At 51.5% G+C, this 17,613-nt stretch overlaps 1 protein-coding gene across 1 annotated transcript; it reads left to right on the top strand.

Annotated features, from left to right (window-relative positions):
* Positions 1 to 1,063: 1,063 nt before the first annotated feature.
* LOC122941564 (ice-structuring glycoprotein-like) lies at positions 1,064 to 8,834 on the top strand. Its single transcript, XM_044298892.1, has 2 exons — positions 1,064 to 2,740; positions 8,288 to 8,834. The coding sequence occupies exon 1, from the start codon at positions 1,185 to 1,187 to the stop codon at positions 2,727 to 2,729; it is 1,545 nt and encodes a 514-aa protein (XP_044154827.1). The 5' UTR covers positions 1,064 to 1,184; the 3' UTR covers positions 2,730 to 2,740; positions 8,288 to 8,834.
* The last annotated feature ends 8,779 nt before the right edge of the window (positions 8,835 to 17,613 follow it).

Genomic DNA, 17,613 nt, shown 5'->3' with positions numbered 1-17,613 from the left:
CTTTCATTTTCCAGAGGAGCTGTGAGAAGTGAAAGCTGGGCTCTGATTGGCCGCTTTTCCTCCATGTGGTTTCAGCTCAGGGCGGCCGAGGTGATCTCTGAGAAGGAAGGACTACAAGTCCCAGCACAGATGAGGCCTAGATGCTGTGTCCTGAAAGCCTCCCCACCGCCTACAACTCTCACCACTAGCTGAACTACAAGCCTCATCATCTCGGCAGCGACCCTGAAACTGGAGAACTACAAGCTCCAGCAAGACAACCACATATGATAGCATCGGCTGATATAAGCTGAGGGGGGACTACAGGTCCCAGCAAGCCATTCTAGTGTCCGGCAGGCGTCGGGCATTTACCCTCTGGTCGCACTGGAGGGATAACCACAACTCCCAGCATGCCTCACGGATCTCTAGGAAGGCACTGAGTGCCACAGTCCAGAAGGTCTTCACGTTAGCCATGCTGGGTGTTGTAGTCCATGAACCAGCTGCGGGGGGGGGGGGGCACAGGTATTGTCGTGTGTCGGTTGGCCGAGGACTGAGAACCACAACTCCCATCATGTCTCATCCATCTCTAGGAAGGCACTGAGTGCCACAGTCCAGAAGGTCTTCACGTTAGCCATGCTGGGTGTTGTAGTCCATGAACCAGCTGTGGGGGGGGGGGCACAGGTATTGTCGGGTGTCGGTTGGCAGAGGACCACAACTCCCATCATGTCTCATCCATCTCAAGGAAGGCACTGAGTTCCACAGTCCAGAAGGTCTTTACGTTAGCCATGCTGGGTGTTGTAGTCCATGAACCAGCTGCGGGCGGGGGCACAGGTATTGTCGGGTGTCGGTTGGCAGAGGATTGAGAACCACAACTCCCATCATGTCTCATCCATCTCTAGGAAGGCACTGAGTGCTGGTTAAATGAGGGCAGCAGCTGCCACGGACCAGAGGGACTTGACATTAGCCATGCTGGGAGTTGTAGTCCATGAACCAGCTGCAGGGGGCTCAGGTATCATCAGTTACCTCATGACCGCAGGTCCCAGCAGCCACGCTGGGTGTAGTAGTTCTAAAAGGCTGCATTCCTGTCCAAGCCAAAAATTCCCAGGGAAGGTGTGACCACGAGCGTGTGGCGGTGAGACACCCGGCGGTGGGCGTGGCTCCCAATTTATGCAAACGATGGGGGGGCGGGGGTGAGAGTCAGTGCAGAGATGCTCCCCCGGAGGCCGCTCGGCCGCTGCTCCTTCCTCTTCTTGCTGGGGGTCTCCTTTGACGTCCTGGGGCTCGGCCTCATCCTGGTCGGGGTGTTCGCGGAGCTGCAGCTGGACGGCCGGAGCTTCGGGGAGTTCCTCATCTACGGCGGCGGCATCGTGCTCTTCTTCAGCCTGCTGTGGTGGCTGGCCTGGTACGCGCTCAACCTGGAGGTGGCGCTGGACGAGCCGGCCCGGGAGCCGGCCCCGGGGCGGAGGGACCTGGTGCAGCTGGCCCGCAAGGTGACCGAGAGCTTCTCCAAGAGGGGCCGCAGGAAAGGCGCCGCCCCGACTACGGCCGCCCTCAGGCTGACCACCGCTGCAGTCAGCCCGACCACCGCTGCAGTCAGCCCGACCACCGCTGCAGTCAGCCCGGCCACCGCTGCAGTCAGCCCGGCCACAGTCAGCCCGGCCACCACTACTGTCAGCCCGGCCACAGTCAGCCCGACCACCACTACTGTCAGCCCGGCCACAGTCAGCCCGACCACCGCTGCAGTCAGCCCGGCCACAGTCAGCCCGGCCACCACTACTGTCAGCCCGGCCACAGTCAGCCCGACCACCGCTGCAGTCAGCCCGGCCACCGCTGCAGTCAGCCCGACCACAGTCAGCCCGGCCACCGCTGCAGTCAGCCCGGCCACCGCTGCAGTCAGCCCGGCCACAGTCAGCCCGGCCACAGTCAGCCCGGCCACCGCTGCAGTCAGCCCGGCCACAGTCAGCCCGGCCACCGCTGCAGTCAGCCCGGCCACCGCTGCAGTCAGAGGGACCACAGTCAGCCCGGCCACCACTACTGTCAGCCCGGCCACAGTCAGCCCGACCACCGCTGCAGTCAGCCCGGCCACAGTCAGCCCGACCACCGCTGCAGTCAGCCCGGCCACCGCTGCAGTCAGCCCGGCCACCGCTGCCGTCAGCCCGGCCACGTTCTGCCCGGCTGCCGTCAGCCCGGCCACCGCTGCCGTCAGCCCGGCCACGTTCAGCCCAGCCACCGCTGCCGTCAGCCCGGCCACGTTCAGCCCAGCCACCGCTGCCGTCAGCCCGGCCACCGCTGCAGTCAGAGGGACCTCATTCAGCCCGACCACCGCTGCAGTCAGAGGGACCACATTCAGCCCGACCACATTAAGCCCGGCCACCGCTGCAGTCAGGGGGACCACATTCAGCCCGACCACCGCTGCCTTCAGCCCGTCCACATTCAGCCCGACCACCGCTGCCTTCAGCCCGTCCACATTCAGCCCGACCACCGCTGCCTTCAGCCCGACCACCGCTGCCTTCAGCCCGTCCACATTCAGCCCGACCACCGCTGCCGTCAGCCCGTCCACATTCAGACTGACCACCGCTGCCCTCAGCCCGACCAGAGCCCTGGAGCTCAGTGCTGCCCCCTGCAGGACGGTGAATGAGAACTTCTCCAAGAGGAGCCGGAGGAAAGCAGAAGGCGCCGTCCTCAGCCCTGCCCCCTGCAGGGAGGTGGGCAGTGGTGCAGGAGGCCAGGGGATGGCGGACAGGATGGTGTGACCCTGCTGGAGGTGAGTCAGTCTGTGCCTGGGAAAGCTGGGTGACAACCAACATGGCCGCCTGATAATATTGGGGCTCGACAACCCCTCTGACAGCTGTAAAGGTGGACGTGTTGGTTGTCAGTCACTCCGCTTTCCTGCCTGAAAGGATGAGGAGGGATGGAATTGGGTGTGATCCAGGGACAGAGCGGTTCAGGGGCCACAGGGTTAGGTACCTGGCATGTGTCTTGTCTGCTTAAAGGGAATGTTCACACTGAGGGGTTCTTTCTGTGCTGAAAAAAACCTGATGCAGAATCCACTTCAAAATCCCTTGTTTTTTTATATTTTATTTTTATTCTGACCGTTTCATTGGGAGCTCCGACAGCTGCCCCCGAAGGGCGAGCTTTTTTTGGGTGCGGAATGTAGCCTTTAGGAACACTCCAGGGAAAGGCCCTGTAAACTGTGCTGTGTGGTCTGAGGGGGTGGAGCATGACACAGGGGTCCTCTTTCTGGTGGTCATGCTCCGCCCCCTCCAGTCCTACACTACTTATGCATATTGTCTGGCGTGTCCCTTTTAATAATTTGCTTTAGTTATTAAACTTGTTCGGCAAGCAGTACTTAAAGTGGCAGTCCGACTATGGAGGAGGAATAAACCATCAGTGCGGACTATGGGGGGAGTGGTGGAGGCAGACTCTGGGACTATTGGGGGGGGGGGAGTGGTGGAGGCAGACTCTGGGGCTATTGGGAGGGGGGGGGAGTGGTGGAGGCAGACTCTGGGGCTATTGGGGGGGGGGGAGTGGTGGAGGCAGACTCTGGGGCTATAGGGGTGGGGGGGAGTGGTGGAGGCAGACTCTGGGACTATGGGGGGGGAGTGGTGGAGGCAGACTCTGGGGCTATAGGGGTGGGGGGGGAGTGGTGGAGGCAGACTCTGGGACTATGGGGGGGGGAGTGGTGGAGGCAGACTCTGGGACTATGGGGGGGGGAGTGGTGGAGGCAGACTCTGGGACTATGGGGGGGGAGTGGTGGAGGCAGACTCTGGGACTATAGGGGTGGGGGGAGTGGTGGAGGCAGACTCTGGGACTATGGGGGGGGGAGTGGTGGAGGCAGACTCTGGGACTATGGGGGGGGGAGTGGTGGAGGCAGACTCTGGGACTATGGGGGGGGGGAGTGGTGGAGGCAGACTCTGGGACTATGGGGGGGGGAGTGGTGGAGGCAGACTCTGGGACTATGGGGGGGGGAGTGGTGGAGGCAGACTCTGGGACTATGGGGGGGGGAGTGGTGGAGGCAGACTCTGGGGCTATTGGGGGGGGGGGAGTGGTGGAGGCAGACTCTGGGACTATGGGGGGGGGGGGGAGTGGTGGAGGCAGACTCTGGGGCTATGGGGGGGGGGGAGTGGTGGAGGCAGACTCTGGGGCTATAGGGGTGGGGGGGAGTGGTGGAGGCAGACTCTGGGACTATGGGGGGGGGAGTGGTGGAGGCAGACTCTGGGGCTATAGGGGTGGGGGGGGAGTGGTGGAGGCAGACTCTGGGGACTATGGGGGGGGGAGTGGTGGAGGCAGACTCTGGGACTATGGGGGGGGAGTGGTGGAGGCAGACTCTGGGACTATGGGGGGGGGGGGGAGTGGTGGAGGCAGACTCTGGGACTATGGGGGGGGGAGTGGTGGAGGCAGACTCTGGGACTATGGGGGGGGGAGTGGTGGAGGCAGACTCTGGGACTATGGGGGGGGGGGAGTGGTGGAGGCAGACTCTGGGACTATGGGGGGGGAGTGGTGGAGGCAGACTCTGGGGCTATAGGGGTGGGGGGGGAGTGGTGGAGGCAGACTCTGGGACTATGGGGGGGGGAGTGGTGGAGGCAGACTCTGGGACTATGGGGGGGGGGGGGAGTGGTGGAGGCAGACTATGGGGGGGGGGAGTGGTGGAGGCAGACTCTGGGGCTATTGGGGGGGGGGGAGTGGTGGAGGCAGACTCTGGGACTATGGGGGGGGGGGGGAGTGGTGGAGGCAGACTCTGGGACTATGGGGGGGGGAGTGGTGGAGGCAGACTCTGGGGCTATTGGGGGGGGGGGGGGAGTGGTGGAGGCAGACTCTGGGACTATTGGGGGGGGGGGGAGTGGTGGAGGCAGACTCTGGGACTATGGGGGGGGGGGGGAGTGGTGGAGGCAGACTCTGGGACTATGGGGGGGGGAGTGGTGGAGGCAGACTCTGGGACTATTGGGGGGGGGGGGGGGAGTGGTGGAGGCAGACTCTGGGACTATTGGGGGGGGGGGAGTGGTGGAGGCAGACTCTGGGACTATTGGGGGGGGGGAGTGGTGGAGGCAGACTCTGGGACTATTGGGGGGGGGGAGTGGTGGAGGCAGACTCTGGGACTATTGGGGGGGGGGAGTGGTGGAGGCAGACTCTGGGACTATTGGGGGGGGGGAGTGGTGGAGGCAGACTCTGGGACTATTGGGGGGGGAGTGGTGGAGGCAGACTCTGGGACTATTGGGGGGGGAGTGGTGGAGGCAGACTCTGGGACTATTGGGGGGGGGGCAGACACCGGGGACTATTTGGAGATGGGGTTAAAGTGGTGTGTCTGATGGGTGGGGCGACCGCTGGGTCCTGTGTCCTCAGTTAGTCTGAGCTCAGAGATCAGCCGGAGTTCACCGAATGCTGCCGGATCCCATTGACTACAGTGGGATCCAAATGCCGGGTTTCGGCCAGACAAAAACCATAGTATAGTCAATGGGGTCTGGCAGTAAATGGCAGCATCCGGCTGTGCCGATCCTGTGCACTCTGCACGACAATCGGAGACGGCCGCGCTGCCCATACAGATGGCCATGTCCTATTCGCGTCAGTTTTGCAGACTAGGCATTTCCCTCATAGGGCAGCGCGTACCGATCCGCATAATCCGGAACACACGCGGCCGGTATCTGTGTATTGCAGATCCACTAAAATGGCTACAGCCGTGTCCATGAGGCCTAAACAGTGGGATGCTGTGCACAGGCAGAGTTCTCCTTTAAAGGGATTTCCAGAAATAGAAGAGCATGAGCGCTTTCTTCCAGAACAGCACCACGTCCGCCCACAGGCCGTGCCTGGCATTGCAGCTCGACCACATTTACTGAGTTGTAATACTAGCCATGGCCCATGGACAGGTGTGCCCGTTCCTCTGGTTACCTGATGGGAAGCTTATTATAGGGGCACACGCCTCCCTCTGGACCAGTGGCACCAGATACACCCCCCAGTCTTATGCAACATGCACACGAACGTTGTTTCCGTGTCTATTCAGTTTTTTGCAGAAAGGATGCGGACTCATTCATTTCAACGGGTCCGCAAAAATTGCAGACAGCACATCGTGTACTTTCCGCATCAGTATGTCTATTCCGTAGCCCCGCCAAAAAAATAAAACATGCCCTATTCTTGTCCGTTACAATGGATCCGCAAAAAAATAAAATAAATGGCATATAATTTTATTTCTTATTTTTTTGCAGATCCGCGATTTGCGGACCGCAAAACACATACGGTCATGTGCATGTAGCCTAAGGCCTCTTTCACACTTGCATTGTCCGGATCCGGCGTGTACTCCACTTGCCGGAATTACACGCCGGATCCGGAAAAACGCAAGTGTACTGAAAGCATTTGAAGACGGATCCGTCTTCAAAATGCGTTCAGTGTTACTATGGCAGCCAGGACGCTATTAAAGTCCTGGTTGCCATAGTAGTAGTGGGGAGCGGTATACTTACAGTCCGTGCGGCTCCCGGGGCGCTCCAGAGTGACGTCAGAGCGCCCCATGCGCATGGATCATGTGATCCATGCGATCACGTCATCCATGCGCGTGGAGCGCCCCGACGTCACTCTGGAGCGCCCCGGGAGCCGCACGGACTGTAAGTATGCTGCTCCCCCGCTCCCCACTACACTTTACCATGGCTGCCAGGACTTTAGCGTCCCGGCAGCCATGGTAACCATTCAGAAAAAGCTAAACGTCGGATCCGGCAATGCACCGAAATGACGTTTAGCTTAAGGCCGGATCCGGATCAATGCCTTTCAATGGGCATTAATTCCGGATCCGGCCTTGCGGCAAGTGTTCCGGATTTTGGGCCGGAGCAAAAAGCGCAGCATGCTGCGGTATTTTCTCCGGCCAAAAAACGTTCCGTTCCGGAACTGAAGACATCCTGATGCATCCTGAACGGATTTCTCTCCATTCAGAATGCATGGGGATAATCCTGATCAGGATTCTTCCGGCATAGAGCCCCGACGACGGAACTCTATGCCGGAAGACAAGAACGCAGGTGTGAAAGAGCCCTGAAGCACATATTTCCCATTCACTATGTCATCGATGTTAGTTGCAATTTTGACAGGAGTTGCCCTTTAAATGGTCATAATTTGTTTATTTTTAAAAACTATACTTTTGTAAAAATTGACTATAACCGACAATCCTTAGATTGTGTCCATTGATGGTCATAAAGCCACTTCATTTTCAATATAACAATACAGTGCTGCCATCTAGTGGCGTGTATAGGTATATTCCACTAATAGCTGCCGAGGCCTGCTGGAGGCTTCGGGCTATTAGTGCAGTATAACAGGCTCCCCCATCTCAGCTGAGGACCCCTGTTACAGGAGTGGGACCGTGCGGCTCCTGCTTCAGGACTGCACAGATGCCATGGTCACATCTGACCACAGGATCTGAGGGGTGAAATGCATACGGTCAGCCTTAAGGTGGATCTGACACAGCAGAAACCCGGCGGCTATGCCATGTTCAAAAAAAAATAACTGAAAAAAAAGTTGTTGTTTTTTCGGCCCAGCCCTACCCAGAGGCTCTGGGAAAACTGCAAACTAGACATTCAGAACCGCTAAATATACAGTTTCTATCTCAGTCCAAGTGCTTTATTCACATTCATTAGGTCAGTACTTCTCTGCAATGTCCTCCATGATCCAGTTTTTGACTTCTCCTGTAATTTTTATATGCAGTGGATGGGAGCTAGTGTGCACCCGCCAGCTCTAGGAGAACTGCAAACTAGATATTCAGAAAGAACAGCTAAATAGACAGTTTCTATCTCAGCCCAAGGGCTTTATTCACATTCATGCAGGTCAGTACTTCTCTGTAATGTCCTCCACGATCTGGGGCCTTTTCTGAGTTTAGGAAGCAGATTCTCCTCTACTTTTTATGTGCAGTGGATGGGAGCTAGCTCTGGGTGAACTGCAAACTAGAGACCCAGCGTACAGAAGAGAAAACTGGTAAAAAAAAAAAAAAGTATACACAGTGTACTATTGATCAATGTAAAGTTTGTTGAAAACTGTTAAGGGGTTGGCAACCTTTTGTCAGGCTTTTAACCCCCCCCCCCCCTTCCCTGGAAGACCTGCAAAGGGAAGCATACTTACCTGCTGCCTCGCTTACATCCACTTTGAGACTGCTGCAGCCAATCACTGACCAACTGACATGACACAAAGAGAGCCGGTCACCCCTGCGGCCACTGATTGGCTGCTGCAATGTCATAGTGGGTGTTGACAGTGGGGGGGGGGCAGGTAAGTGTGCCTCCCTGGCCAACCCCTTTAAGTCTGTTGTGCCACGCTAATCGTTGTATTGTACATTTGTTCCCCTCTTTAGCTCATGGAGATGAAGAACATCTCGGGAAGCTTGAATTTCCGACCCGTTTCCAGTGTGACCTGGTCCTCCAAGGCGTCCATCCTCTTCCGGATTCTCCCACCGAGGCCGGGTGGATGTGAATGAGGCTGGAGGGACATTTTATACGATGAACACTATTTATTGCTGCGCACCGGTTAGCGTCTTTTATTTTTTCTCTCCCTCCCCCGTTATAATGGGGACTGTTTCTTTTTGTTTTTTATCACTCCAGTGGAGCAGATGGCAGTCACTTATGGGAGAAACGGGGTCAAATTATTATGAGTTGTTGTCCTTTTTCCAACCTGTATATATCTGTGTAATGAATGATTTGCTGTTTACTTTGACTTTTTGGATTTTACTAAGATTTCAATATATAAAAAAATAATATAGTTTTCCTGTGTTTTATGGGACGTGAGGATCAGGCTCGCGGGGTATTCGCCAAACAGAGCTGCAAGGTTCATCTTGCATCAATCCAGCCATTTTTTTATTTTGTTTCTCGCACTCAAAATGCAATAAACATTTCTGAATAAAGCAGGAATTCTTGCCTCTTGTCATACAGAATGTTTTTGGGTTTGCTTGTTCTTATATTGTTTTGTATGATGGTGCCCCCCTTGTGTGCGCCTACACAGTATGATAATCCCCCCTTGGTGCCCCCTGTACAGCTTCACCCAGTCCATGTGGCCACGATGAATGGAGCTGACTCTAAATACAGATCTGCTCCGGGCTGTTAGGTGCCGCGGACGCCATCCCGTCACTACAACACACCTGCCTGTGCCAACCTCCACAGTACCAGGGTAAATGGTGGAGCTCGGAGCTGACCTCTACCTGCTGCTCCATTGTGTTCAACGGTTTGTCCAAAAACACCGGCCTTGGATGGAAATACCGGCTGGACTGGGAATTTACCCAGTTGGTGGCGACCCTATTCAGGAGCTCTCCCTCTAACTAATGTCTAGTCGCCATTGACTTCAGCATCTGAGGGGTTGTATGATGGGATTAGAGCTCTCTCCAATCCCAGTGCCTGTGTGTGGTTCAGCTCTGAACTCCTCACTGGCAAGTGTCTGACGATTAGGCCGACGGCTATCCCACCCGACTACCCCGTACAAATTGGCTAAGTGTGTATGTGTTGTCGCTGTCGGACAGTTCTGGTGGCGGTCTAGCAAAGAATCGGGTGAGAACATCCTGACATCTGTCGGAGGAGAGTCAGGACCACCCTGTGTATGTTAGACTTTTGGCGGACAATACACTAATGTGTATGAGCGTTTTTCAAAGCTTAGACCTGAAAGCCAATGAACCGATCTGGAACACTTTTTTGCCAGAAACGTGCAGTTTCCTTGAGGGACCTGAATATAGAGAATAGGGATCTGGTGGTCCCCAGCAGTGTCCGGCTACGTCGGATACCATAGCGCCAATAGTCTGCTCCTCTGCCTGGACCAAACCACCAGAAGTGAGAACCTGCCCTTGGAGCACATGGCTTACTATAAGTAGACCTGGCAGCATTAGAGGGATACGCACAGTTCATAAAATACGGTATGTTCTGCAGAATACAATGCATATTCTTATATCTTCATGTCCATTGTTATACATATATCGTATAAGGAAATTATTTTAACCCCTTAAGGACACGGCCATATTTGACCTTTAGGACTTGGCCATGTCTTACAAATCTGACCAGTGTCACTTTTAAGTGCTGATAACTTTAAAACCCTTCTACTTATCCAGGCCATTCTGAGATTGTCTTCTCATCGCATATTGTACTTCTTGACACTGGTAAAATGGAGTCATTTATTAAAAAAATTCAAAATTTTGGGTACATTTTGTAAGATTTGCAGATTTCCACATTTCAATTTCTCTACTTTTTATAATACATAGTAATACCTCCAAAAATAGTTATTACGTTGCATTCCCCATATGTCTACTTCATGTTTGGCTCATTTTGGGAATGAATTTTTTAATTTTTGGGACGTTAGAAGGCTTAGAACTTTTTAAGGACCAGTTCAAGTCTGAAGTCACTTTGTGAGGCTTACATAATAGAAACCACCCAAAAATGACCACATTTTAGAAACTACACCCCTCAAGGTATTCAAAACTGATTTTACAAACTTTGTTAAGCCTTAATTATGGAAAATGGAGATGACCTTTCAGAATGTAACTTTTTGGGCAGATTTTGCATTTTAATTTAAAAAAAAAATCTGCTAATAAAGCAAGGGTTAACAGCCGAACAAAACTCAATATTTATTGTCAATATTCTGTAGTTTACAGAAACGCCCCATATGTGGTGGTAAACCGCTGCACGGGCACACTGCAGGGCACAGAAGGAAAGGAACGCCATAGGGTTTCTGGAAGGCAGATTTTGATGGACTGTTGGTTTTTGACACCATGTCCCATTTGATGCCCCCCTGATGCACCCCTAGAGTAGAAACTCTGAAAAGTTGACCCCATTTTGGAAACTAGAAGATAAGGTGGCAGTTTTGTTGGTACTATTTTAGCTACATATGATTGTTGGTTGCTCTATTACACTTTTTGTGAGGCAAGGTAACAAAAAATAGCTGTTTTGGCACCATTTTTATTTTTTTGTCATTTTAAAACGTTCATCTGACCGGTTAGATCATGTGCTATTTTTATAGAGCAGGTTGTTACGGACGCGACAATACCAAATATGACTACTTTTTTTTGTTTTGTTTCAGTTTTACATAAAGAATTTTTGAAAAAAAAAAAAGACTTTTTTGTCTCCACATTCTGAAAGCCGTAGATTTTCGGTATAAGATGACCGTTTGGTGCTATATTAGGGTGCATATGACTTTTTAACCGCTTGCTATTACACTTTTTGTGATTTAAGGTGACAAAAAATGGCTTTTCTGACTCTTACTTTTGATATTTTAAGCAGGGTTCTTACAAATGCAGCGATACCTAATATGTATACTTTTATATTTTTTTATTTACTTAAGTTTTACACAATAACAGCATTTTTTTAAACAAAAAAAATGTTTGTCTCCATAGTCTGAGAGCCATAGTGTGTGTGTGTGTGTGTGTGTGTGTGTGTGTGTGTGTTTTTTTTTTTTTTGTCTTGAAACTTTAACATTTTACAAAAAAAAAATATAACGCTTCCAGCCCCCTGGATCTCACAGGCTGTCATGGAAGGCAGCCACGATGCTTAAGGAAGGCATCGGGCTGCCATGGGGTCCCTGTCACAGCAGTGCGGGGACCCGATATCTGCTTCCTCTCTGCACGGACATTGCATGTGCCGCTGTCACGATCCCTCCCGTGACAGAGGTTAGAAGATCTGAGACACTTGCATCATGTGAGGTTATCTGACAGTCTCTCGGTTTTTACTTTGCAGTGTTGTTGCTGGTATGACCACACCTCTTGTTTCACCAGTGGTCTTAGACCCTGTCACTGCCTGGAGTTGGAAGAGCTGGTGTGTTGTCCTTTTCTGAGTTCCTTCTCATCCATTTTCTATTGACCATAAGTGTACTCCCCTTTGATTTTGTTGATCTACTCTCATCTTCAGGTTTTCGTATGGATCCCGAAAAGGTCCGAGCTGTGTTGGACTGTGATCGTCCCGGGTTCACCAACTGCTACCGTAAATTTATTTTGAAGTACTCAACGATTGTTAAACCTTTAACGAACATGACTAGTAAAGGTTTGGATATCTCAGTCTGGTCTAATGAGGCATTACAAGCTATTTCAGCTGTGTATGAATGTTTTTCTTATGCCCCTATACTGATGCAACCTGATGTGTCACAGCCATTCATTGTGCAAGTTGATGCATCCAAGGTAGGGGTAGGAGCAGTCTTGTTGCAGGGTCCTTCACAGAGTAAATGGCGCCCAAGTGCTTTCTTCTCGAAGAAGCTCTCAGCTGCTGAAAAAAATTATGACGTGGGTAATAGAGTTGCTGGCCATTAAGTTGGCTTTTGAGGAATGGCATCATTGGTTGGAAGGAGCGATTCATCCTATTACGGTAATTTCCGATCGCTAAAATCTGTCTTATCTGGAGTCGGCTAAACACCTGAAGCCAAGACAGGCCAGATGGTCGTTGTTTTTAACCAGATTTAATTTCGTTGTCACCTATCGCCCTGGGGTTAAGAACGTCAAGGCGGATGCTTGTCGCATAGCTTTTCTGGGGGGGTGGCGGAAGATCCTGCTCTGATATTGGGTGGTAATATCCGACCTTGAGGCAGAAGTTTTGGAGGACCAGGGAGAGGCACTGGATTCCTGTCCTCTGGGGAATTTTTTTGTTCTTTTTTGTTCCTGCTCTGTTGTCCATCCCGTCCCGACATTATCACAGATTTGCCGAATTCCTCTGGAAAAACGAATTCTGGTGGTTGTTGATCGCTTCAGCAAGATGTCAGGTCTTCCTAATGCTAAAACTCTCGCACAAGTGTTTGTCGATAACATCGTGAAGCTACATGGTATTCCCTCTGATGTGGTATCTGATAGGAGGACACAGTTTGTTTCCAAAATTCTGGAAGGTGTTCTGTATTTGCCTGGGGGTACTTGTTGTCCTTGTCTTCAGCCTTTCATCCTCAGTCGAACGGACAGACTGAATGCACTAACCAGAATCTGGAAACTTATTTGAGATGCTTTGTCTGGGAGAATCAGAAGTGGTCTTCATTTTTGTCTTTGGCCGTTTGCAATAAATAACCGTAGGCAGGAGTCCACTGATAAGTCGCTGTTTTTGGGGGCATATGGGTTCCATCCGCTGTTTGGCACATTTTCTGGTGCTGAGACCTCCGGTATACCTGAAGAGAAAAGATTTTCCTCTTTGTGATCAATTTGGTGGAAAATTTTTAAAAAAAATGGGCAACAAGTATAAACGGATGACTGAAGTATGAGAGGTCCTGACCTGAGAGTGGGTGAATCGGTGGGGCTGTCCACAAGAAACATTAAGTTGAAGGTACATTCTTGGAAGTTGGGTCCAAGGTTTATTGGTTTATTGGTCCATATAATATCTCTGCCATTATCAACCCGTTAGCCTTTCGCCTTGAACTTCCACAGGCTTTAAAAATTCATAATGTTTTCCACAAATCATTGCTGAAGAGAGATGTCGAACCTGCTGAACCATCCTCCTTGCCTCCCGCTCCTGTCATGGTGGATGCTAATCTTGAATTTCAGATCTCCAGGATGGTGGACTAACACATTCTCTGTAGATCACTCCAATATCTCGTTCACTGGAAGGGTTACGGTCCAGAGGAGAGAATGTGGGTTCCAGCTGCCGACGTCAATGCTAGTCGCATTGTGAGAGCCTTTCACAGGGCTCATCTGGATAGGGTCGGTCCTGGGTGTCCAGGGGTCACCCATAGAAGGGGGGTACTGTCACGATCCCTCCAGTGACAAAGGTTAGAAGATCTGGGAGACTTTCATCATGTGGGGTTATCTGACAGTCTCTCTGTTTTCACTTTGCAGTGTTATTGCTGGTATGACCACACCTCTTGTTTCAACAGTGGTCTCAGACCCTGTCACTACACCTAGGGATTTTCAGGGTTTCTAGGGCCTAGGTTTCCGGTGTATGAATATTCCCACCTTCAGGGTCTATTCATACTGACAGGAGTCAGGGCTAGGGTTTCCTAGGTGGTGACCTTTTTCCTTTCCCTAGCCGTGAGGCCTAGTTTCTGGTCATTTTCCTTCTGTGGTCATTCTGGTGTTCCTCCCTTCCCCCTACATTGTGACAATGTGGTGATGTGGGTGGCTGACTAGCTGGTCACTCATATCAGTTCCTTGCAGAGTAAAGGTGGTCGCACACCTTCAATAACTGATTGCTTGGTCGGCTGATGGCTACCTCTCCTGACTCCCAAATACGCACTCTGTTTAGCTTTCAGTGGGTAACGAAAGGGTGAGGGGCTGAAATCCAAAGTACCTGATCTTTCTGTCCCCTGACATAATTAGTCGGACAAGCATTGGGAGCTCCCCCTACACATTGGATTGTCTGCTAGTAAAGAGAAGGTGTTGAGTTTATGATGTTCACCACACGGGATAAATCATGTGATAATGCTATTGTATAGGTCTTTGTGGAAGTGATGATACAAGGAGTTGAACAGGATCAGAGGGATAGTCCAGGTATAGACATCTGGCAGGGAGAGACGCAACTGTTCTTCACAGGATGATCCGTGGGTCCTATTCTAATTCATGGGACCTGTGCATAAAAATCATTTAGCGAGTAACTCGTCTCATCGTTGCATCTTTACTTGCACAATGAGCCCACATTAAGGTCTGTTTTAAAATCAGCTTTTACAAAAGAGAATAGTCAGACTTACCAAATAATAGATCTACATTATCTGGACACCTACGCATTCCTCCTCCAGGAGTTGTGCTAACCTACCATTCCACATCCATAGGCATTAATATGGAGTTGTCTGCCCCTTGGCTCTTCTGAGAAGGTTTTCTACAAGATTTTGGAGGGTGTCTGTGGGAATTTTTGACCATTCATCCAGAAAAACATTTGTGAGCTTAGACCCTGATGTTTGGTTTGCAATCTCCGTTCTGATGGGGTTGAGGTCAGAGCTCTGTGCAGCCGGTCAAGTTCATCTACACCAGGGATGTCAAACTCGTGGCCCTCCAGCTGTTGCAAAACTACAACTCCCATCATGCCTGGGCATACTACAGCTATCAGGGAATGATGGGAGTTGTAGTTTTGCAACATCTGGAGGGCCATGAGTTTGACATCCATGATCTACACCAAACTCGCCCCAACCAACTCCAGTCATGCTGGAACAGAGAAGAGACAACTGTTCCCACAAAGCTGCCACCATACAACTGTCCAAAATGTATTATCTGCTGAAGCATTAAGATTTACCTTCACTGGAACTACGGGGCCGAGGTCGACCCCTGAAAAAACCCTATAGCATTATCCCTCCTCCAGCAGACTTTAAAGCAGGCAGGTAATGTTCTCCAGACTCGTCCATAAATTCGCCAGATAGAGAAGTGTGATTGGAGTCTCCCCAGACTTAAAGGGATTCTGTCACCTCCCCTAAGGCAAAAAACGATTTAAAACCAGCCATGCAGCACAGCTTACCTGGATTAGGCTGTGCTGTTCAATCTTGAAATCCGTCCAGCAGTTAGTTCAAAAAACGAGTTTGATCAATGAGGAAATGCGTCCTGAAGGTGCCCAGAGGGGCGTTTTTTTCTTCTGAGAGAGCCCAGTCCCGCCCCTTTTTCAGTGCCCAGCCCGCCTTCCTTTTACTTCCTAACCGCCGCCCCCAGCCTGCCACAGCCTCTCCTGCCTCTCCTCCCCCTCCCTCTTGCCGAACGAAGTCTCGCACAGGCGCAGTACCCACTGAGGGCTGCGCCTGTGCGATCATCAGGAGACTGAGGGCGGCAGCTTCATCTTCGTCACTGGGCATGCGCCGAGCCCAGTGACGTCCGATGCTCGCTCTTCCCTGCTGACTGAGGGAAGAGCGAGCATCGGACGTCACTGGGCTCGGCGCATGCCCAGTGACGAAGATGAAGCTGCCGCCCTCAGTCTCCTGATGATCGCACAGGCGCAGCCCTCAGTGGGTACTGCGCCTGTGCGAGACTTCGTTCGGCAAGAGGGAGGGGGAGGAGAGGCAGGAGAGGCTGTGGCAGGCTGGGGGCGGCGGTTAGGAAGTAAAAGGAAGGCGGGCTGGGCACTGAAAAAGGGGCGGGACTGGGCTCTCTCAGAAGAAAAAAACGCCCCTCTGGGCACCTTCAGGACGCATTTCCTCATTGATCAAACTCGTTTTTTGAACTAACTGCTGGACGGATTTCAAGATTGAACAGCACAGCCTAATCCAGGTAAGCTGTGCTGCATGGCTGGTTTTAAAAAGTTTTTTGCCTTAGGGGAGGTGACAGAATCCCTTTAAGGTATAAGAGAAAGATCTGCTCCTGTTCTGTGTTTAGAGCCGCACCTGGTTTGGGCTTAAAATCACTGATGTAAATCACTGACCGAACACTGGCGTGTGAATAAGGCCTTACTGTGGTTCCTTCCACTTTACAATAATACCACTTACAGGTGATGATGGAATATGTAGATGGGAGTTTATGTCAGTAAGTGACTTAAAGCAGTGGTTCCATCCTTTTACAGAACCACGGGGGAATTTAGTGAGTTCTTTACAATGAGCCATTCTTTTACCAATGTCTGTAAAGGCGACTGCATGGCAGGGCTGGATGTTATACTCCTGTGGTAATGGCAGACTGCAACAGTAGAGGCTGGATGTTATACACGTTGGTAATGGCAGACTGCATGGCTAGAAGCTGGATGTTATACACCTGTAGTAATGGCAGACTAGCTGGCTAGAAGCTGGATGTTATACACCTGTAGTGATGGCAGACTAGCTGGCTAGAAGCTGGATGTTATACACCTGTAGTGATGGCAGACTAGCTGGCTAGAAGCTGGATGTTATACACCTGTAGTGATGGCAGACTAGCTGGCTAGAAGCTGGATGTTATACACCTGTAGTGATGGCAGACTAGCTGGCTAGAAGCTGGATGTTATACACCTGTAGTGATGGCAGACTAGCTTGCTAGAAGCTGGATGTTATACAACTGTAGTAATGGCAGACTAGCTGGCTAGAAGCTGGATGTTATACACCTGTGGTAATGGCAGACTGCATGGCTGGAGGCTGGATGTTATACACCTGTGGTAATGGCAGACTGCATGGCTGGAGGCTGGATGTTATACACCTGTAGTAAAGGCGACTGCATGGCAGAGCTGGATATCATACTCTTGTGGTAATGGCAGATGCTGGATGTTATACACTGTAGTAATGGCAGACTGTATGGCTGGAGGCTGGATGTTATACACTGTGGTAATGGCAGACTGCATGGCTGGAGGCTGGATGTTATACACTGTAGTAATGGCAGACTGCATGGCTAAAGGCTGGATGGTATATACCTGTGGCAATGGTAGACTGCGTGGCTAGAGGCTGGATGTTATACTCCTGTCCTGTGGTAATGGCAGACTGCATGGCTAGGGGCTGGATTTTATACACCTGTGATAATGGTAGACTGCATGGCTAGGTGCTGGATATTATACACCTGTGGTAATGGCAGACTCATGGCCAGGGGCTGGATGTTGTACTCCTGTGGTAATGGCAGACTGCATGGCTAGAAGCTGGATGTTATACACTTGTGGTAATGGCAGACTGCATGGCTGGAGGCTGGATGTTATACACCTGTGGTAATGGCAGACTGCATGGCTGGAGGCTGGATGTTATACACCTGTAGTAAAGGCGACTGCATGGCAGGCCTGGATGTCATACTCTTGTGGTAATGGCAGATGCTGGATGTTATACACTGTAGTAATGGCAGACTGCATGGCTGGAGGCTGGATGTTATAAACTGTAGGAATGGCAGAC

The sequence above is a fragment of the Bufo gargarizans genome, chromosome 6 (assembly GCF_014858855.1).
Source record: "Bufo gargarizans isolate SCDJY-AF-19 chromosome 6, ASM1485885v1, whole genome shotgun sequence".
NCBI lineage: Eukaryota > Metazoa > Chordata > Amphibia > Anura > Bufonidae > Bufo > Bufo gargarizans.
Note: the sequence above shows the minus strand (reverse complement) of the source record. Positions and strands in the feature narration are given on the sequence as shown.